Source organism: Myxine glutinosa, chromosome 2, assembly GCF_964187855.1.
Source record: "Myxine glutinosa chromosome 2, kmMyxGlut1.1, whole genome shotgun sequence".
Classification (NCBI taxonomy): Eukaryota; Metazoa; Chordata; class Myxini; order Myxiniformes; family Myxinidae; genus Myxine; species Myxine glutinosa.
Genome location: NC_136262.1, coordinates 1,631,596 through 1,655,094, shown reverse-complemented (window position 1 = coordinate 1,655,094; position 23,499 = coordinate 1,631,596). Strand labels below are relative to the sequence as shown.

General features: G+C 46.9%; 1 protein-coding gene across 2 annotated transcripts in view; it reads left to right on the top strand.

Annotated features, from left to right (window-relative positions):
• The window catches only part of LOC137422099 (chromodomain Y-like protein), a 90,753-nt gene that overhangs the window by 31,579 nt on the left and 35,675 nt on the right, over positions 1–23,499 (top strand). For both annotated transcript variants that reach the window (XM_068108849.2, XM_068108848.2), the window contains one exon: positions 5,838–6,048. In XM_068108849.2, the coding sequence (XP_067964950.2) occupies positions 5,838–6,048 (211 nt within the window). The remainder of the gene's footprint in view (positions 1–5,837; positions 6,049–23,499) is intronic.

Sequence of the window (23,499 nt, the reverse complement as noted above, 5' to 3'; positions counted from 1 at the left end):
AATTTGCATCTTCGATCATTTTTGACAAAGTTATGGCACTTTGAACTTTGGTAGGGGACATGTATTGCAGCGCAATACTCAGAATGCTCGTTTATTTATTTTCGTTATTGATCACTTATTTATTTTCTTTCTCATCTGGGCAATATCTTAGGCATGAGCTAGGAAGCTCATATTTGGACACGATAGTGACCAAGTGATATGGCAACACAACACAACAGGCATTTTAAGGCCATTTCCCCTGCTAGAGCGGGGGTTAGCCTTTTAGCGGGTTCGTGATATGGCGATAAAGGATATTTTGGATTTATTGGTTAATCAATTACTGGATTAATTATTTAATTCGTTTTCAAAAAGTTACAGATTCGGATGAAACGCTGGTGGTTTAGGTATGCTATTAGCCAATTAATTAGGAAATTAATTATTTTACGGTTATTATTTATTTATTTCAATTGCACAATTAATCAATCAATAATTGTACACCTGTCCCTCCCAATACCGTCTCCTTGTTCACACGCTGGGGGATTTGTTTATTTATTTATTTGCCATTGAGGCGGTGTATTTTGAATGTGTCTGTACTTGTTTTGCTATTATAACTAGTGTACCACATACCTTTCTGGCATCAATACATTATTGTTATTAAGATTATTATTCGGCTTCCAGTGAGGTTCCCACTGGAAGCTTATTGTTGCCCTGCTCTCGTGAAGCCAAAAGCAGGGTTAGGCAATCGGGTGCATACATGTGGTTTGGTGTGCATGCATGCATTTTTAAAATCCATTTTCTCAGCAACCGTTGGTCCGATTGACACAAAATTTTACCATAGGAGTGCCTCCGCCTGTAGAATTTTTTATTCATAATTACAACGTCATAGGTCACGTGGTACGGACGCCATATTCGAAAAAACGTTACACCTCCATATCTCTGAAACCACTCAATGGAAAAAAATGAAACTTGGCTTGTTGTCAAGTACTCCCCATGTGGAGTGTTTTGGGTCATTTGGGTCTTTTGGGTCCTCGGGTCTTTTGGGTCTTCAGGATGTTTTGGGTCCTCAGGGCCATTTAGATATTTTGGGTTGTGTGTCATTTGGATCCTCTGGGTCCTCAGTGTCTTCTGGGTCTTTGGGGCTCTTAAGGTGTTTTGCAACCTTAAGGTCTTTTGGGTACTTGTCTTTTGGGTGTTCAGGGTATTTTTGGTCTTTTGGGTCCTTGAGGTCTTTTGGGTCTTCTGGGACTTTTGTATATTCTGGGTATTTTGGGGTCCTCGGCGTCTTTTGGGGTCCTCTGGGTCTTTTGGGGTCCCCTGGGTCTTCTGGGTATCTTGGGTCCTCGGTGTCTTCTGGGTATTTTGGGTCCTCGGCTCAGCACCCGTCCATCCCCTCCCAGCGGATCGCCCGACCCTCCACACCTGGCGGATTTTCACTGCTTGACCCTCCTTTCCTAGCAAATTGCCTCCACCCTTCCCTCACCTCCCAGCAGATGCCCCGGCGCCCGTCCCTCCCTGTCCGGTAGATCTCCCGTCCCTGCCCTCTCGGCAGATTGCCTGGCTGGTGCCTGACTCTTCCCTCCCAGTGAATAGCCCTGCCCTTCTCTCCCGGCAGATTGTCGATCCCTGTCCCTACCCTCCCAGTGGATCATCCGTCCCTCCCCTCTCGTTGCATCGCCCGGTGCCCATCCCTTCTCTCCCAGAGGATCATCCGTCCCTCCCCATCTGGCGGATCATTAGTTCCCAGCCCTCCCCTCCCAGTGGAGCATTGGTTCCTGGCCCTCCCCTCCCGCTGGATCGCCCGGTGCCCGGCCCTTCTCTCCTGCCGGATTGAGCTTCCGTCCTCTCCCGTCGGATCGACCTTTCTTCCTGTCCCAGCGGATCGACCTTCCCTCCTCTCATGATGGATTGTCCTGCGCCCATCCCTCCCCTCTTGTCGGATCACCCGTTCCTCCTCTCCTGACGGATCGCCCCGCGCCCTTCCCTCCACTCCTGGCTGATCGCCTGGTGCCTCTCCTGCTCATGGCGGATCAGCCAGCGCTAGTCCCTCTGCTTATGGTTGTTTGGCCGGTGCTCATCCCTCAGTTCACGGAGGATAGCCAATCACCCATCCCACCTTCCTGCCAGATCTCCCGGCACCTGTTCCACCCCTCCTGGTGGATTGCCCGGCGCCCATCCCTCCCCTTTCTACAGATCACCCATCCCTCCCCTTTCTACAGATCACCCATCCCTCCCCTCGTCGGATTACCCGTCCCTTCTCTTCCAGCGGATTGTTGGCGCCCTTCCCTCCATTCCCAGCAGATTGTCCGTCCCTCCTCTCCTCTCTGTGGATCACCCTGCGGCAGCCCCTTCCCGACCATCTCGTGAGAGTGGTTTTCTGTTTCCCTCCCCATGAAGTGGGGGTGTATTTATTTATTTATTTATTTTCTTTTTTTCCCCTATCCTCACCAAATGTGTCTGTAGATTTGACCTGCCCTCACGCATCGGGTCTATGTTGTTTTGACCTGCCCTCACGCATCGGGTCTTGTTTTGACCTGCCCTCACACATCGGGTCTGTGTTATTTTGACCTGCCCTCACGCATTGGGTCTGTTGTTTTGACCTGCCCTCACGCATCGGGTCTGTTTTGTTTTGACCTGCCCACACGCATCGGGTCTGTGATGTTTTGACCTGCCCTCACGCATCGGGTCTGTTGTTTTGACCTGCCCTCACGCATCCGGTCTGTGTTGTTTTGACCTGCCCTCACACATCGGGTCTGTGTTGTTTTGACCTGCTCTCACACATCCGGTCTGTGTTGTTTTGACCTGCCGTCACGCATCGGGTCTGTGTTGTTTTGACCTGCCCTCACACATCGGGTCTGTGTTATTTTGACCTGCTCTCACGCATCCGGTCTGTGTTGTTTTGACCTGCCCTCACGCGTCGGGTCTGTTGTTTTGACCTGCCCTCACACATCCGGTCTGTTGTTTTGACCTGCCCTCACGCATCGGGTCTGTGTTGTTTTGACCTGCCCTCACGCATCGGGTCTGTTGTTTTGACCTGCCCTCACACATCGGGTCTGTTATTTTGACTAGCTCTCACGCATCCGGTCTGTGTTGTTTTGACCTGCCCTCACGCATCGGGTCTGTTGTTTTGATCTGCCTTCACGCAACGGGTCTGTTATTTTGACTTGCTCTCACGCATCCGGGGTGTGTTGTTTTGACCTGCCCTCACGCATCCGGTCTGTGTTGTTTTGACCTGCCCTCACGCATCGGGTCTGTTATTTTGACCTGCTCTCACGCATCCGGTCTGTGTTGTTTTGACTTGCCCTCACGCATCGGGTCTGTGATGTTTTGATCTGCCCTCACGCATCGGGTCTGTGATGTTTTGATCTGCCCTCACGCATCGGGTCTGTGATGTTTTGATCTGCCCTCACGCATCGGGTCTGTGTTGTTTTGATCTGCCCTCACGCATCGGGTCTGTGATGTTTTGATCTGCCCTCACGCATCGGGTCTGTGTTGTTTTGATCTGCCCTCACGCATCGGGTCTGTGTTGTTTTGATCTGCCCTCACGCATCCTGTCTGTGTTGTTTTGACCTGCCCTCATGCATCGGGTATGTGTTGTTTTGATCTGCTCTCACCCATTGGGTCTGTGTTGTTTTGACCTGCCCTCCCGCATCGGGTCTGTGTTGTTTTGATCTGCCCTCACGCATCGGGTCTGTTTTGTTTTGATCTGCCCTCACGCATCGGGTCTGTTTTGTTTTGATCTGCCCTCACCCATTGGGTCTGTGTTGTTTTGATCTGCCCTCACGCATCGGGTCTGTGTTGTTTTGATCTGCCCTCACGCATCGGGTCTGTGTTGTTTTGACCTGCCCTCACCCATTGGGTCTGTGTTGTTTTGACCTGCCCTCACGCATCGGGTCTGTGTTGTTTTGACCTGCCCTCACGCATCGGGTCTGTGTTGTTTTGATCTGCCCTCACGCATCGGGTCTGTGTTGTTTTGACCTGCCCTCACGCATCCGGTCTGTGTTATTTTGACCTGCCCTCACCCATCGGGTCTGTGTTGTTTTGACCTGCCCTCACCCATTGGGTCTGTGTTGTTTTGACCTGCCCTCACGCATCCGGTCTGTGTTGTTTTGGCCTTCTCACGCATCGGGTCTGTGTTGTTTTGACTTGCCCTCACGCATCAGGTATGTGTTGTTTTAACCTGCCTTCACGCATCCGGTCTGTGTTGTTTTGACCTGCCCTCACGCATCGGGTCTGTGTTGTTTTGACCTGTCCTCACGCATTGGGTCTGTGTTGTTTTGACCTGTCCTCACGCATCGGGTCTGTGTTGTTTTGATCTGCCCTCACGCATCGGGTCTGTGTTGTTTTGATCTGCCCTCACGCATCGGGTCTGTGTTGTTTTGAACTGCCCTCACGCATTGGGTCTGTGTTGTTTTGACCTGCCCTCACCCATTGGGTCTGTGTTGTTTTGACCTGTCACACCTCACCCATTGTTTTGATCTGCCCTCACGCATCGGGTCTGTGTTGTTTTGAACTGCCCTCACGCATCGGGTCTGTGTTGTTTTGACCTGTCCTCACCCATCGGGTCTGTGTTGTTTTGACCTGTCCTCACGCATCGGGTCTGTGTTGTTTTGACCTGCCCTCACGCATCGGGTCTGTGTTGTTTTGAACTGCCCTCACGCATCGGGTCTGTGTTGTTTTGACCTCCTCACCCATTGGGTCTGTGTTGTTTTGAACTGCCCTCACACATCGGGTCTGTGTTGTTTTGACTTGCCCTCATGCATCGGGTCTGTGTTGTTTTGACCTCCTCACCCATTGGGTCTGTGTTGTTTTGAACTGCCCTCACACATCGGGTCTGTGTTGTTTTGACCTTTCCTCACGCATCGGGTCTGTGTTGTTTTGACCTGCCCTCACCCATCGGGTCTGTGTTGTTTTGACCTGCCCTCACGCATCGGGTCTGTGTTGTTTTGACCTGCCCTCACGCATCGGGTCTGTGTTGTTTTGACCTGCCCTCACGCATCGGGTCTGTGTTGTTTTGACCTGCCCTCACCCATTGGGTCTGTGTTGTTTTGACCTGCCCTCACGCATCCGGTCTGTGTTGTTTTGGCCTTCTCACGCATCGGGTCTGTGTTGTTTTGACTTGCCCTCATGCATCGGGTCTGTGTTGTTTTGACCTTTCCTCACGCATCGGGTCTGTGTTGTTTTGACCTGCTCTCACCCATTTGGTCTGTGTTGTTTTGACTTGCCCTCACCCATCGGGTCTGTGTTGTTTTGACCTGCCCTCACCCTTCGGGTCTGTGTTGTTTTGACCTGCCCTCACCCATCGGGTCTGTGTTGTTTTGACCTGCCCTCACCCATTGGGTCTGTGTTGTTTTGACCTGCCCTCACCCATCGGGTCTGTGTTGTTTTGACCTGCCCTCACCCATCGGGTCTGTGTTGTTTTGACCTGCCCTCACCCATCGGGTCTGTGTTGTTTTGATCTGCCCTCACCCATTGGGTCTGTGTTGTTTTGACCTGCCCTCACCCATTGGGTCTGTGTTGTTTTGACCTGCCTTCACCCATTTGGTCTGTGTTGTTTTGACCTGCCCTCACGCATCGGGTCTGTGTTGTTTTGACCTGCCCTCACCCATTGGATCTGTGTTGTTTTGACCTGCCCTCACCCATTGGGTCTGTGTTGTTTTGACCTGCCCTCACCCATTGGGTCTGTGTTGTTTTGACCTGCCCTCACCCATTGGGTCTGTGTTGTTTTGACCTGCCCTCACACATCGAGTCCGAGTGGTTTCTGTCCTACCCCAACCCATCAAAGGGGTGTAGTTTTGCTGTGCCCACCTTCGGGGCTTGGCTAACCGAACTATAACTCTCCATCCCACCTCCTTCCTCAGGGACTTTGTGAGTGCATTCATCTACTTTCGAAAACCCATTGTGGCTGCTGTGGGAGGACCTGCTGTGGGTCTTGGTGCTGCATTGCTTGGACTTTGCGACATTGTTTTTGCCAGTGAAAAGGCTTCATTTGAGACTCCATACACAGTGATGGGACAGAGCCCAGATGGATGTGCTTCTTTCACCTTCCCCCGCACGATGGGATATTTGGCTGTATGTACTTCTATCCCGAGCACTTTTCTAATGGTTCTCCCTTTCTTTCAACCATTTAACTGCCATATTTATTCTAAAGTGATTACTATTCTTTTTCTTCATAATTTTGTTTTGATAAGTTGCATTTTGTTCTTTTTTTTTTTTTTTTACTGTTCCGGATGGCTTGTATTGCATCAAACACACACATATAGACACAATACATACATACATGCATACATACATACACACATACATACATGTATACGTACATACACGTATACGCACATACGTACATACGTACAAACACACATACATACGTACATACATAAAGACATATACAAACGTGCAAACATCTATAAGTGTGTGTGTTTGTGTTTGTTCGTCTCCTCCATAACTCCAAAACCATGAAACCTTGCATCCCCAGACTTTGCATGTGGACTGAGGAAACTCCAGGGGAGTGCATGAATGAAACTGGGTGTTTGGATCAATTAGACAGGGCAAACCCAAGGGAAAACTAACACTTTTTCCAGTCAAGGTTTTCTCAGTGGATTCATCATCCTGAACCCATACCATTTGATATTAGCTTGGGGGGGGGGGGGGGGCACCCAGAATTTTGCCTCAAAATCCAAAATGGCCGCCAATTTTTATTATTATTATTATTTTTTTTGTATACAGAGTCGAGGCTCGTGAAAGAGCTAACATTTCTCAAACAAACAAATCAAACAAACAAATCAAACAAACAAGTAAACAAAGTATATAAAATTGGGAGCGGTCGACAAGATGGGGAGAGAAGGGGAGGAAGCACACAAACACAACATTTGAGGGCAGGGACATCGGGAGATGTGTGGGAGGCAGAGGGCCTGGGGGGAGGCAGGATAGGTATAAAACGCAAGGACACCAAGGATTTTTTTTTTTTTTTTTTTTTTTGTATACTGAATCGAGGCTCGTGAAAGAGCTGACATTTATTTCACAAACAAATCAACCAGACAAACAAAAGATATAAAAAGAGGGAGCGGAAGACGAGAGAAGGGGAAGCACACAAACACTTGAGGGCACACAACATTTAAGAGCAGGGAGATGTGTGGGAGGGAGAGGGCTTGGGGGGAGGGGGGTGGCAGAAGTATCAAACACAAGGACACAAGGACTTCCAGGACAGAAGTTGGAATTTCAAAAAAGTGGAATTGGGGTGAAATTAGCGGGGATAGAAAAGATCAATGTTTTGGATGGGGGAAGATAAGAGATGGTGGTGAACAGCTGTTTTAAAGACCTGGAGGGTGGAGTGGGATTGAAGAGAGTGAGGGAGTTTGTTCCAGAGGCGGGAGAAAAGAGGAATGAAGGCGTGAAGGTGAGCAGAGAGTCTTGATTTTGGCAGTTTAACCATAAGAGGGTTGCAGGCAGATCTTGTGCGACCTGTAGGAATATTTGCGGGACAGAGCACAGAGAGAGCTGGGGGAGCAAGGCCGGAGAGGAGTCGGTAGAAGACAAAGACCACCAATCTGCCTGCAGTGAGTGAGTGAGAGGCCCTTGGAGTTAGCTTCATCGCGGGAGATTCCAATGATTCTGAATGCTTTGGTATCAACAGCGTGAAGACGAGCTAGGTGTGAGGCAGGAGCACCAGCCCAGAGGGGAGAGCAGTATTCCATTGAGCTGCGGATGAAAGCCTTGTATGTGGTGAGGAGCTCAGGTGTGCCAAGGAAGGACTTCGCACGACGGAGGATGCCCAGTCGGCGACTGGCTTTGGAGGCCAGCTTGGACATGTGGTTTTCCCAGGAAAGATCATGGCAGATAGTGAGACCCAAAAGCTTGAGTGACAGAACTTCTTGGAGAGGATTATTCAGAAAGTAGATGGGAGGGTTGTCCAGTCGGTCTTTTCGGAGAGACATCGTAAGAGTGTGAGATTTGTCAGGATTGAAAGACATGTTCCACTTGTTTGCCCAGTCTGTGATTTTGTCCAGGTCTGCAGAGAGTGAGGAGGCTGCAGACGGCCGATCTGAGGGATGAGGAATGGAGCGGCAGAGAGTGGAGTCATCAGCAAAGAGATAGAGAGGATTTTCAAGAGAGTCAGAGAGATCATTGATGAAGACAAGAAAAAGCACAGGGCCCAGAACACTGCCTTGGGGAACTCCAGCCTGAACAGGAAGAGGAGATGAGAGAAACCCATTCAGGGCCACACGTTGACTACGACGAGAGAGGAAGTCCGCCAGCCATGCGTGGAGATTTCCATGGATACCAAAGGACGAGGGTTTGGTGAGCAGAGCGGGGTGCCAGACCGTATCGAAGGCACGTGATATGTCGAGGGAGACAGCTCTAATTTCCTGTTTGGCATTGAGGACCACCATCCATTGTTGAGACAGCAGAAGCAGCATGTCCAGAGTAGAGTGACCTGGTCTGAAACCAAATTGATGATCAGAGATCAAGCCATTGGAGAAGAGGAAAGATTTCATATCCGAAGCAATGATGGATTCCATGACTTTGCTGATAATTTGGAGAAGGCTGATTGGTCTGTAGTTGCTAGGATCTGTTTTTGCACCTTTTTTGTGCAAAGCGATGATGTTGGCTGATTTCCAAGCAGATGGCAGTTGACTGTGAGCAAAAGAGAGGGTGAAGAGAACAGAGAGAGGGAGTGAAAGAGCGGAAGAACAGGATTTTAGGACCCGTGGGCTGATGCCGTCAGGTCCAGTTGCAGAATCAGAGTCGAGGGTTGACAGAAACTTTTCCACCTTGTCAGGAGGAAAGGACACGAAGTCCAGGAGCAGCTGGGTACGACTGGGTACGGTGGGTACAGAGAGGGATGGGTTTGGGACACAAGATTTAGAGGCAAACACAGAGTTGAGGCATTCAGCTTTTTCACGTGCGGAGTCAGTTGTGTAGCCGTTTGAGGTAAGGGAGGGGATGGAGGGGGAACAAACACCAGAAACAGATTTGACCAGACGCCACCAGGATTTGGAAGAGGGAGACAGATAAGAGAGTTCGGTCTTGAGAACGGAGAGATATTGTTTCCTGGCTCTCCTGAGGGTGGACACACACTTGTTTCGGGCTTTGTGAAAGGAAATGAGATTTCCTTCCATTGGATTTGCTTTCCAGGAAACGAAAGCAAGTTGTTTCTGGGCAATAGCCTCACCACAAGATTCCGTGTACCATGGACGGGAGGAAGGGTATGACAACTGAAGACGAGATGGGATAAATCTGTGCATGAGAGAGAGCAGTTTACTTTGGAAGAATTCCCAGGATGAGTTGATGTCAGAGGCGGTAGAGATGGGAGACCAGTCCAGATGATTGATGGCTGCTTGAAGACCATGCCAGTTGGCCTGAGTGAAATGCCAGACTCGTCGACGCTGAGGAGGCTCTCTGAGAATGGTCAGAGAGATGTCCACTTTAACAAGCACATGATCAGATGAGCCGATTGGAGCAGAAGAAGAGCAGCAGACATTTTCAGGGAAGTTAGTCATAACCAAGTCCAGAAGAGAAGATGCTCCATTGATTGAGATCCGGGTCGGGAAATTGACAGATTGTGTCAGTCCCAGTGAGTCACAGAAGTCCTTTGCTGAAGAGCCGTGGCTGGTGAGAGAGGTACCCACACCCAGCCAACTGGCATGGTGACAATTGAAATCACCACATATGAGGAAGATCGTCCCATATTTCTGGAAGATCGTCCCATAGGCCGGATCATCCCATATTTCTGTTCTCCAGCTTCTGCGGATGACATCAATCCTCTTACAACATCACAATCGATTTCCACACCAGTCTTCATATGACGAGCGGGACCATTCAGGAATGGGTCAAAGTATTTGTCAAGCTGAATTACTAGATTATGAACCATATTTTCATGGTGTATTCGGGCCGCTATTTTGGTCTCCTTGTGGGCTGAAGAGGTGATGATATTTAGCCTTTCCTTCAGTGTAGCTCTGATCTTAGCCATGATATGACTGGTCTTGACGAATGTGTCTGTTGTGCTCTCATTGGTACTGTATCTGCCTTGCATTGGACCACCTCTGGCCTTCACTTCTCGGTTGATTGTGGTCTCAGTTATCAAATCCCCATGGATTGTAGAGAAGGCCTCACCAGACAATGACCCGCCGAACCCATTTTGGGCCGGATCATCCCATGCTTCTTTGTTATTCATCTTGACATCTTGGAGTTTGACATGCTGGAATGTAAGGTATCTGGCGTAATTGATATGCCCAAAGGCAAAGCATTTTGGAAGTAAGGCGCGTTCTGCTGCGAGATGTCTTTCGATGCATTTCTCTCTGACTGCACTTATTAGACTCAACATCGCTGAAACGTCTATGAGGTATTCCACAATCATCTTTGCCTGTGTCCCTTCTGCTGATGTCAATGAAGAACAGATGCCTTTGAACTCCGGCAGTCGCAACAGTGATTCAAGATTTCCTGGACAAGGGTGTGGTCTGAGGCTAGCAATTGCTTCTTTCATATGCAGGTCCAAATTGGTACTGATATGGCGTGCTCTCATACTGTACCTAATTAGAGCCTCAAACGACTGTTTGTGCTGATGGACACTTCTGTAGTAATGGCGGCCCTCAATCGCTTGAGCCATCGAACCATCGGCTATTGCTCCAGCATCCACCCACCAATCATTGAAACCCAGACAGCCATACTTTTTGAACAGAATCTTGAGGTTCACTAAGATTGTGTGGAAGCCTCCCATTAGAGGTATGATTTTGTCATACTTTTTCCTGATTGATCCATGAAATGATCAACATCTTGGAGTTGATTGCCTCATCTGCATGGCCAAATATATGATCCAAGTCGAAGTCATTTGCAATCTGCACTATCATATCCATGTACCACTTAATGACTTTGTCATCCGGAGGCAATGGACCCACTGGAAGATACTCTAGCTTGCATTTAGTTGTTGAACAGTCAGTCACACCCTTCATGAATGTTGTCCAAGAACCAACTGGGCCTAGTGCATCCTTATCTACTTCTGGAAAACATTATTCGAGGCAGTCATCACCAACGGTACCAACCATAACCCAGGCAATGTCCCGTTTCATAGCATCATCCAGCAATGGTGACTTTTTGTAGTCATCGTTGTAATTGGGGAATGATGGAGGGGGTATCTTCTTTCTTCTGGGGATTTTGAAGGATCCATAATCGGATATCTCTTGGTCGATGATATCGGACTCCACTGGTTTGGATGGCGGGCTGTTTGTGGTATCACTTGGGTATCTAGCCTGGAATATAGTTCCAGTTGTGTGATGAGTAGTATGTGCCCCGGTTAGTGTCTGTTGTTTCCCGTCGGAGTTATCAAATGTTACATGCACACTGCGACCCTTGATGAAACCTGGAGGCAGAATCTTCTTGTGCTCCATCGTTACAGACTTCGCCCATTTGTTGATCAAATGGCGGACATCATTGTAGGGTATGCCAACTCCACATTGATTTAGCAAGGTGGTTGCTTCTTTACTACCTGTGAGTCTATGTATGGTCAGATTCAGGGCAGCTCCTAATGGCGATCGCTCACCGGTGACCATCTTTTCCCAACTCTGGCTCAAAGCTGATATTTTTTCTCCTTGGGTCTTGCTCGGAACTGTGACATAGCCAAGGATATTTTTTGATCTCCTGGGATCTATCGACCAGCAAAGAGCATTGTAGATACAGCACAAAGGTTTGTGGTTATCAAGCAGATCAATCAACTCTTGTGCTTCAAGGGGCCATTTTGCGGATTCCCTCTGTAAAATCTTATGACGAATCAGTCTCGAGAACGCTTTGGTCAAGTCATCTTCTTGGCGTCAATGGCCTTTCAGTGTAGCTGCTGAATACATAAGGGGATTTTCTCCACTAGGGTGCACTACGAGATGCTTACCAAGTATATGAAAATCAAAGGAATCTCCAAATTTCTCTATCGGCTTTCGCTTTAGGTTACATGTATGCTTGATTGGTGGGTCGTCAAGATCATGATCTTCGCTCAACTCTTTCACATCTTCCAATAACTCTGTCAAAAGATAGGCTTCCTGATCCTTATTACTTTACAGTCAAATAGCCGGATAAACTGGTCAATAACTACTGGCTCTAACTCATCCTTCCTGGCGTCATGTGTGGTGGGTTTATTTTCATCATAATCATAAGTGAAGTTCGTATAACATGCCTTGTGGTAGTAAAGATCAATTGCAAATACATCATAGGATGCTCCATTAAGTAATATATCCAAACGCTTTGCTGCATCATGGTACTTGTTCTCCTCGTCATTGATTTTTAAGTCCATTTGACTTTTAATTTTGCTGAAAGCATTTTCTTCCGAGCATCTCCCTAGACCACCATTGTTATACTTTTTATTGTCAGCACTTGTCTCCAAATTACAGATAAAGCAGATGCGCTTTGGTGTTGATTTCCTGGGGACCCTATATGGTTTGCTTGTCTATTCCACTGGACTCAGGAACATATTCTGAACCGGATTGCTTAAGTTTACTGGCCTGAGTTTCCTTTCGTTTTACTCTATTCCGTAATGTGATTTGGCACCCTTTGTGAACAACCATATCATTGTGGTTGCTGGACAATCTTGGCGCAGCTAATTGGAATTCAGTATAAGGAGGCTTAGAACATACACTCTTATCGATGCTTAAACCATCTGTCAGGAAGTGTTTGTAGAGATTCCAGTCCAGCTACTGTTACATTTGAGATGTCATCCTTGTCCTTGATATTTTCATTGCAAAGCAGGCACCGTCTTCTGTCGTCTGCTCCTGTGCTCAAATAGGGGGTAGCCGCCATAGTGATGATCCGAGCATATCCATAGTGAGATGATCGAGATGATCCATAGTGATGATAGCCTGGTGTTGGCTTAGCGGTTAGGGCGCTGGCTTGGGATCCTAGGATCCTGAGTTCGAATCCCGGTCGATCGCTGAATTAACACCAGGGGGGTTGACTCAGCCTGTCATCCTTCCGAGGTCGGCAAATTGAGTACCAGCTTGCTGGGATGATTGATCCGGTGTGTACCCCAATTTAGAATAGGTACACCGTATCCCTGCGCATCGTAAGAGGCGACTAAGGGTTGGCGTCAGGAAGGGCATCCGGCCATAAAAACATTGCCTCAAACAGGGAACCATGAGGTAATGGGGCCCGCAAGGCCAACCCCCACTCTTGCGGGGAAAAATGGCCTTAAAACGATCATTCTTTCTCCTTCGCCATAGTGATGACCCAGAAAAAATAAAATTGTACAACTCATTCAATTTTCGTTCGAGAATTACAATATAACTTGGACAAGAATAGTTGGGCAATGATTTCATTAAAACAAACGCATGTCATATCACAAACAACGAAACAACTCGCAATTTTTACCTGTCAAGTAATTATGTAAAGGTTGTTCTTTGATACTTACTAAACGGGATGTCCGGATCGAATTACGTGTAAGAGAACAACTGTAGATGAACCACGGATGCTGCTGATGTTTCTATCGAAGAGAAAACAATGGTATTACATGTAGGTTATTCTCAAACGCGCACAGCTCAAGTGTGCCCCTCATAAGGGACTGTGCAATAACTATGGGACCTGGGGGAGGGAGAAATTGGGGAGGGAGCAAGCATTTTTTGGCAGGCCAGAAGGGGGGGGGGGGGGAAGCAATTTTTGGCACTTCGAAAGGGGGGGGGGGCAAACAATTTTTGGCACATTATTTTGGAGGCCGTTTTTATATAACGCAATAAACATGCATAGAAAAGTCGCACAAAAGCGTTCAAATATGCAAAATGTCCTGCTTGCTGTGCTCGCATCACCCATATAGACCATTTCAGGTTTGGAATAGTGAATGACCAAAATTTGGCATGTGCAAAGGAGGGGGGCAAAGATTTTTTGGCACGTCACGAGGGGGGGCAAGCATTTTTTGGCACACCATCCAGAAATTTCTCCCTCCCCCAGGTCCCATAATTATTGCACAGCCCCTATACCCTACTTTCCGAGAACGGAACATTCTGGGGGACAAATAAGACGAAATATCAATTTTGAGGTAATTTTGGTGGCCATTTTGGTTTTTCGTGGCCATCTTGCATTTGAGGCCAAATCCTGGGTGCCCTCCAAGCTAATAACAAAGGACGTAGGTTTGGAACGGCGGAACCACTGAGAAAACTTTGACAGGAAAACCTAAGAGGTAGTTTGAATATAATTAAGATGATTTTGACGGCCATTTTGGCTGCCATCTTGGATTTGAGGTCAAATCCTGGGTGGCCATCAAGCTAATTTTAAAGGCTCTCGGTCCAGTATGCCGGAACTGCTGAGAAAATTTTGACAAGAAAAACGATAAGGCAGTATAAACCTAATTAATTTAATTTTGGCAGCCATTTTGATTTTTGGCGGCCATCTTGGATTTTAGGCCAAATCCTGGGGGGCTCACAAGCTAATCTCAAAGGATATATGTTCAGGATGACAGAACCACTGAAAAAACCTTGACAGGAAACACTACGAGGCAGTATGAATCTCATAAAGGTAATTTTGGCGGCCATTTTGGATTTTGGCCGCCATCTTGAATTTGAGGCAAAATTCTGGGTGGCCCCCCCAAGCTAATATCAAATGGTATGGGTTCAGGATGATGAATCCACTGAGAAAACCTCGACTGGAAAAAGTGTTAGTTTTTCCTTGGGTTTGCCCTGTCTAATTGATCCAAACACCCAGTTTCATTCATGCACTCCCCTGGAGTTTCCTCAGTCCACATGCAAAGTCTGGGGATGCAAGGTTTCATGGTTTTGGAGTTATGGAGGAGACGAACAAACACAAACACACACACTTATAGATGTTTGCACGTTTGTATATGTCTTTATGTATGTACGTATGTATGTGTGTTTGTGTGGGTTATGAAAGCAGTGTGGAGTGATGGGCACTCGTTTCTATGTATTTTTTTTTAAAGTCCTTAGCTGTTGTTTGTTGTTTTTATAGAACCAATGGTAATGAATAAGTGTGACATCTGTCGTATTACCCAAAATGTTACTTTTGTTGACCAAAGATGATAAATCACTAACACCTCCAGGTGAGCAATAACTATTGGTCATGGGTGTGAACGTCATGGGTGACGGTTGGTAAGTGTGTAAGGGGAAAGGGGAAGAGAGACACAGAGGGAGGAGGAAGAAGAAAAATTGAAGGAAATGAATTGAAGAAAGGGGAGGCAGTGGACAAGGCGTTTACTCTTTCCATGAACTGCAAAGTAATTTCTCCTTTAATCACGCATTAAACTTTAATATTTAATGTTGAATTAGACTTGTACACATGCCGTTGAGATGTGCGTGCGTTTAACGCCGATATGTTTAATTTCTATATCAACTCTTTTTAATTACAAGGCCTCATAATGCCTCCACTAGTCATAAACGTTCTTGAGTAAGTTAATATGCCAGTTTATCCTTCAGTTACATTATTAAAAGGGTAACTACAGACCGACGTTAATGTTAAGATGTAATTAGCGACGCGGTAAATGCTGTCGCTGGGACATTTGTACCAGAAAGTGCACAGCACAACAACTTTTGTCTGCACGAGTGTGCATGTTCGGGTTTGGAGGTAAGCAAATCATTAGAAACAAAAAAAAAGAGCAATCGGAGATTGCAAACCCTCGCCAGGATGTATTTTCAGTGGTTTTTAAAGCTTTTTAAGGCTTGGCTAAAGATGGTGGAAGAAGAAATGTGGGCAAGGGGGTTAACAAGGGGAGATGGAGAAGATTGTCATGGGGACCGCAAGGCTAACCCCCGCTCTAGCAGGGAAAATGGCCTTGAAATGCATGTTGTTGTTGTTGCTGTTGTTGTTGTTTTAAGGCTTTTGTGTTAAAACAAATATAGCGGCCGAACCACGTGACCGATGACGACATCATTATTATTTTTTTCGAAACTAATTTATTCCTAGATTATGCTCAAGAAATTTCATCTTGATCGGATGAAATTTTGTACTTGTCGAATTATGACGTCATAATGGAGGCACCTATGACATCATCATTAACATATTTTATTCCCCATGGAGAGTTCTTTACAATGAGCCATGTCTCAATTTTTTCTATTTGGCGCTTTCGGAGATATAGAGATAGCGAGATATAGAGAGTAACCCAGTTTTAGGACCGGCAGAGAAGATAACTGAGAAGGAAGTTGAGGAGGCGATAAAAGCAATGAAGAGTGGAAAAGCGGGACGGCCGACGGGAGTTGTGGGAGATATGTTGAAAGCAGCAGGAAGTTGGGGTGTGAAGAGAATGACAGAGATCTGTAATCTGGTGGTGAAAGAAGGCAGCATTCCAGTGGATTGGGAACTGAGTACCCCCATCCCTCTATACAAGGGGAAAGGTGGCCCTCTGGAGTGTGGCTCGTACCGAGCGATAAAGTTATTGGAGCATGGAATGAAGGTATTGGAAAGGGTGTTGGAGAGGAGGATAAGGAAGAAAGTGAAGATCGACGAAATGCAGTTTGGATTTATGCCAGGAAGAGGAACGACAGACGCGCTTTTCATTGTGAGGCAGTTGCAGAAGTACATGGAGAAGAGGAAGAAGTTGTTTCTTGGGTTTGTTGATCTGGAGAAAGCATTCGATAGGGTTCCACGCAAAGTATTGACATGGGCATTGAGGAAGTTAGGAGTGGAGGAATGGTTGATCAGAGTAGTGATGGCAATGTACAAAAGAGCGCGCACAGCTGTAAGGACGAAGGACGGGAACAGTGGTGAGTTTGAGGTGAAGGTGGGAGTGCATCAGGGGTCGGTACTAAGTCCACCACTATTTGTAGCTGTGATGGAGGTGCTGGCTCAGAACGTAAAGGAGGGTTTACCGTGGGAGTTGTTGTATGCAGATGATCTGGTGTTGATTGCGGAAAGTATGGATGGACTGAAGGAAAAGATGAACAAGTGGAAGGAATGTATGGAGACAAAAGGTCTGAAGGTGAATATCGGAAAGACGAAGGTGATGGCAAGTGGTAAAGCATGTGGTGAGGTGGAAAGAACTGGGAAGTGGCCCTGTGCTGTGTGTAGGAAGGGTGTCAGAGTGAATTCCATTCAATGTACAACGTGCGCTGAGTGGGTTCATCAAAAATATAGTGGTCTGAGATGGTTATTAACCAGTGTGGCAGCTACATTCAAATGTAAGGTGTGCACAGAGGGAGCTGCAGATGGAGGAAATGCTGAGTTGGATCTTGGAGACGGCGTGAAGCTGGAAGGTGTGAAAACATTTTGCTACCTCGGAGACATGCTGAATGGAGAAGGTGGATCAGACTCGGCAACGGTTGCTAGAGTGAGATGTGCATGGAAGAAGTTTCGGGAACTGAGTGGCGTGCTGATGAGGACGGGAGTGTCGTTGAAGCTGAAGGGAAAGGTGTATGCTGCATGTGTGAGAAGTGTTATGATTTATGGGAACGAGACATGGGTAATGAACGTAGAGCAGCAACGAAGGTTGGAAAGGGTGGAAATGCGAATGGTTCGACGGATGTGCGGAGTATCGTTGAGAGAGAGAGGAAGACAAATGATGAATTGCGAAAGATGATGGGAATAGAGCCTGTGATTGATGCTGTGAAGAGGAACAGGTTGAGATGGTTTGGTCATGTGTTGAGGAAGGATGAAAGTGACTGGTTGAGAAGAGTGATGGAAATGAATGTAGAAGGAAGTAGAGGACGGGGAAGACCGAGAAAGACTTGGCTAAAGATGGTCGAAGAAGAAATGCGGGCAAGGGGGTTAACAAGGAGAGATGCAGAAAATAGGGCAAGATGGAGAGGATTGTCATGGGGACCGCAAGGCTAACCCCCGCTCTAGTAGGGAAAATGGCCTTTAAAATGCATGTTGTTGTTGTTGTTGGCGCTTTCGGAGATATAGAGGCACAAAGTTTTTCGGCTTTTCCAAGATGGCGGCCGAACCACGTCACCTATGACGTCATAATTATCATTAAAAAAATTATACAGGTTCAGTTGCACCTATGGTGAAAATTTCCTGTCAATCAGACCAACGGTTGCAGAGAAAATCATATTTATTCTGTGCGGACAAACAGACAAACAAGCAAACGGACTCAAATGCAATACCCTCTCCTCTCGCGAGGGTAATTAACGGATAGCTCTGCGTCCACCAAATTTGACGCGAGTCCTTTAGTAACCAGAGGCAGGACTTCAGCACAAGAAGATGAAAAAAGCAGGACTCAGATTTGGACTCGGGTCTGCTGAACTTGAGCTCAGACCGCAAGACTCATACTTTGACTTGGACAGCTTGGACTCGGACTCGGACTGGGATGTGGACCAGATGACTTGACTTCAACACTGATGTCTACACATGCACACGCACAGGCATGCATGCATACATGCACATACATCCATACATGCGTACATGCATGCATATATACATAAATGCATGGTTTGCATATGTACGTGCATACATACACATGTACATACATACATACACACATACATACACACATAGATAAACACATACATATTATATAAACGCACAAACATACATACGCATGCACATACACACATACGTACACACATACATACACATACATACGCAAACACACACATATGCACGCACGCACATACGTACCCACATACATACACACACATACGTACAGTGTCTTCAGAAAGTATTCACACCCTTTGACTTTTTTCACATTTTGTTGCGTTACAGCCTGAATTAAAAATGTATTAAATTGAGATTCCTTTTATCACTGATCTTCACATAATACCCTTTAATGTCAGTGGATTTGTTTTTTTGTTTTTTTTTGTTTTTAGAAATTCTGGCACATTATTCAAAAATGAAAAGCTGAAATGGTTTTTTTTGTCAACCTGCCTGCGGTGAGAGAGTGAAAGGCCATCAGAATCGGCTACATCGCGGGAGATACCAATGATTCTAAAAGCTTTGGTTTCTGCAGCGTGAAGCCAAGCTAGGTGTGAGGCAGGAGCACCAGCCCAGAGGGGAGAGCAGTATTCTATTGAGCTGCGGATGAAAGCTTTGTATGTGGTGAGGAGCTCAGAAGTGCCCAGAAAGGACTTTGCACAACGGAGGATGCCCAGTCGGCGACTGGCTTTGGAGGCCAGCTTGGAAATGTGTTTCCCGGGAAAGATCATGGCAGATGGTGAGACCCAAAAGCTTGAGTGACAGAACTTGTTTGAGAGGGTTGTTGAGAAAGTATATGGGAGTGTTGTCCAGACGATCGTTTCGGAGAGACATTGTGAATGTGAGATTTGTCAGGATTGAAAGACATGTTCCACGTGTTTGACCAGTTTGTGATTTTGTCCAGGTCTGCAGAGTGTGAAGAGGCTGCCTGCCGATGTGAGGGTTGAGATATGGAGCGGCAGAGAGTGGAGTCATCAGCAAAGAGATAGAGAGGATTTTTCAGAGTCGGAGAGATCATTAATGAAGACCAGAAAAAGCGCAGGGCCCACAAAACTGCCTTGAGGAACTCCAGCCTGGACAGGAAGAGGAGATAATGGAATTCCATTTAGAGCCACACATTGACGACAACAGGAGAGGAAGTCCACGAGGCAAGCGTGGAGATTTCCATGGATACCATAAGAGGAGAGTTTGAAGAGCAGGGCGGGGTGCCAGAACGTATCGAAGGCATGAATCTTGACACAATTGAGCTCAGGTGCATCCAATTTCCTTTGATCATCCTTGATGTCTCAACAGCTTCATTGGAGTCTACCTGTGGGCAATTAAATTAATTATTCGTGATTTAGAAAGAAACACACCTTTCTACATGAGGTCCCAAAGTTGACAGTGCATGTCAGAGCAGAAACTCGACCGTGAAGTCCAAGGAACTGTCTGTAGAACATCGAGATAGAATTGTGAGGAGGCAAAGATCTGGGGAAGGGAATAAAACAATTTCTAGAGTGTTGAAAGTTCCCATGAGCACAATGAGCTCCATCATTAGGCAATGGAAAGAATATGGAACTACACAGACTCTTTCTGGAGCTGAACTGAGCCACCGGGTAAGAAGGACCTTGGTGAGGGAGGTGACCAATAACCCAATGACCACTCTGACAGAACTACAGAGTTACTTGGCTGAGATGGGAGAACCTGCCAGAAGGACAACAGTCTCTGCGGCACTTCATAAATATAGATTTTATGGGAGAGTGGCCAGACCGAAGGCACTCCTGAGAAAAAGTCACATGACAGCACACTTGAAGTTTGCAAAAAGGCACGTGAAAGACTGAGAGCACGAGGCAAAATATTCTGTGGTGTCATGAGAAGAAAATTGAACTCTTTGACCTGAATGCAAAGCGCTATGTCTGGCGGAAATGGAGCACAGCTCATCGCCCATCTAACACCAACAATACCGTGAAGCATGCTGGTCGCTGCATAATGCTATGGGGATGCTTTTCAGCAGCAAGGACTGCGAGACTTGTAAGGATAGAGGGAACAATTTATTGGAACCAAATACAGGCAAATCCTTGAGTAGAACCTCCTTCAGAGTGCAAAAAAAACCTTACACTGCAGCGAAGATTTACGTTTCATCAGGACAATGACCTCAAACAAACAGTCAAAGCAACACTGGAATGGCTTCAAAACAAAACCGTAAAAGTCCTTGAGTGGTCCAGCTGAAGCCCAGACTTGAATCCCTGTGGAAAGACTTCGTAATCTGTACATGTACAAACATATATGCATGCATACATGTACATACATTCATATACAGTGCATTCAGTAAGTATTCAGACCCCTTTGCTTTTTTCACATTTTGTTATGTTGCGGCTTTATGCTGAAATCGTTTAAATTCATTTTTTCCCTCATCAATCTACACTCAATACCCCATAATGACAAAGAGAAAACAGGATTTTAGAAAGTTTTGCTAATTTATTAAAAAGAAAAAACTGAAATATCACATTGACATAAGTATTCAGACCCTTAACTCAATACTTTGTTGAAGCACCTTTGGCAGTGAATTACAGCCTCGAGTCTTCTTGGGTATGACGCAGCAAGCTTTGCACACCTGGATTTGGGTATTTTCTGCCATTCTTCTCTGCAGATCCTCTCAAGCTCTGTCAGGTTGGATGGGGACTGTCGGTGGATAGCCATTTTCAGGTCTCTCCAGAGATGTTCGATTGGGTTCAAGTCAGGGCTCTGGCTGGGGCCACTCAAGGACCTTCACAGAGTTGTCGCTAAGCCACTCCTGCGTTGTCTTGGCTGTGTGCTTTGGGTCATTGTCCTGTTGGAAGGTGAACCTTCGGCCCAGTCTGAGGTCCTGAGCGCTCTGTTTCAGGTTTTCATGAAGGATATCTCTGTACTTTGCTCTGTTCATTGTTCCCTCTACCCTGACCAGTCCCTCAGTCCCTGCTGCTGAAAAACACCCCCACAGCATGATGCTGCCACCAACATGCTTCACCGTTGGGATGGTATTGGTCGTTGGTCGTTGGTCCACAACCTTGCGTCCCAAATATTGGCGCCGGCAACCCCGTAGCCAGTTGAAGGCTGTGTCCTTCTACTCTATCCATTTTTATCCCAGCCTCCAACACTTTGGTCAAACACACCTGGATAAATAATGGTGTCACTGCCTTCAGTGTCCATCATACCTCTTCACAAAATTCACCCCTAAATTTTTGCATCTAACCATCAGATTAACCATGCCCATTTCTTTTTTTTCTTTTTTACATTTCACTATCTTCACCAAAGAAGGTTGCTTCTCCATTCATTTGGCAGCTGAGCATGGCCCAATATGCTCGGCTCGTTCTAAATTCCTGATTCATCAAACCCATGTCCCTTCCCAAGATGAGAGTCCACAAATCACAACGGAATATCTGTGGAAGATCATTCTCACACCATCATGTTCCACAGATGCCCCAATGGTTGTCCGGTGGGCTATATTCCATCCCTGTCCATGTGGTTCGACCCGCGTCCATAGACCAGCCCAGCATGGCAGGTCACCACATGCTGGCTGTCACAGAGTCTCAGGGAGAGGCTGCCAGGCCGCATGCTTGGGCGGTCACCACATCAGGCCCATAATGGCTGTCCGTGGTGCCACCACCGTGGAAATTTGAAATTCAAAGTGCGACCCACAACACCTCCCCCTAGTTCCTCATAACACACCATCCCAGGTAACTGTGAGAAACCACCTTGGATCCCCGGAGGTCTTAACCCCCACCAGGGTCCGGTGACCCTGCCGGCCCGAGACACTCGCTCGGGCAGCGCCCCAATGGACAAAGGACAACACACTCCATCAGACCCCCCCCCCCCCGTGTGGCCCAGGCTATACCACGTTACCCGTGGTCAAAAGCAGTACAGCCCCCCCCCCCCCCCCCCCAGCAGGCTGGCATTAACCAAATTTGAAAGGAGCAACTTTTACACGAGGCCGACACCAATGACCTCTCGTGGTACAAATTCCATAGCCAGGAGACCAGATCCCTCCAAGGCTGTGCCAAATCAATCTCCCATTGAAATTTGAGTTTCCTTTTAAATTTGCTTTTTAAAATTTTGGCCTCGTGTGCCCAACCGAAGCTGCAGGTAACAACAACTGCTTCGGGTGTTTCTGCCCCTCCCTGCTGTTCCAAATTCATTTTGTGGACCAGGTTCTCCGAGGGGCTATATTTCCCGACTCTTCCATATCCGACTCTTCCATATCCGAGCCCAGCTCGGGGCCAAAACACCCTCCCCCCCCCCCCCAATGCCCAATTGTTGTTCGTCGTGAGGGACCCCTCGGTCACTTGAACCTCATTCTGGGGATATTCCATGGACCGACTCTCCTCATCCCCCAGACTCTTGGACTCGAGCAACTTCTTCCTCGATCTTACTGTCCAAGGCCTCCAGCCGCTGTGTCGAATCATTTGCATAATCATCATCATAATCATCATCATCATCAATCAATTGTGGCCCCAACAGGTCTTAATCTATACATGTTGATGTGAAGGCACCAGACCCCCCCTCCCCCCCCCCCCTCCACCAGGAATAAGTACCTTGACGAACTCGGACAATTGCAAGAGATTTATTAGAGACACATGCATGGAAGAAGTTGATTGGCGTGTAAGCTAGTAACACCAATGTGACAGCAAAGTAACATCAATGTCCTTTACAGCAATCCACACAACTTTACAAAGAGCCACAATCAACCATGCGTTATATGCTTTCTCAAAGCACAAAGGAATCCTGAACAAGCTGTGCTTAGCCTCACAAGGGAACAACTCTGAGTCAAAGCTGTTATTTCTGTCTCTAACACAAAAGTTGACAGGGCAAGATAAGATTCAGTCATGCCTCTGCATTAGTGGACTTTGCCAAATTAAATTGCCTTTTAGGGAGAGCCTGTTTATCAAGGTCATGCAAAGGCTGTTCTACCAACTGCACTAAAAGCCAGGTGGCCAGCAGTTGCCAGGCAACAGTCTCGGGCTGCCCTGGAAATAGCACACTGGTTTGTTCTGGAAGGAACACTGCTGACTCCATCAGGACATGACCTGCATGAAATCCCTGACAAACTATTTGCTTTGTTGATGAACACCTTTATTTAAGAGGTTTATTATCATCTTTGAAAACTAGGGATTTCATAAAAGTATTGATGCATTATCTGTGATCAATCTTACAGGGTGAGTAAACCCCCCCCCCCCCCAC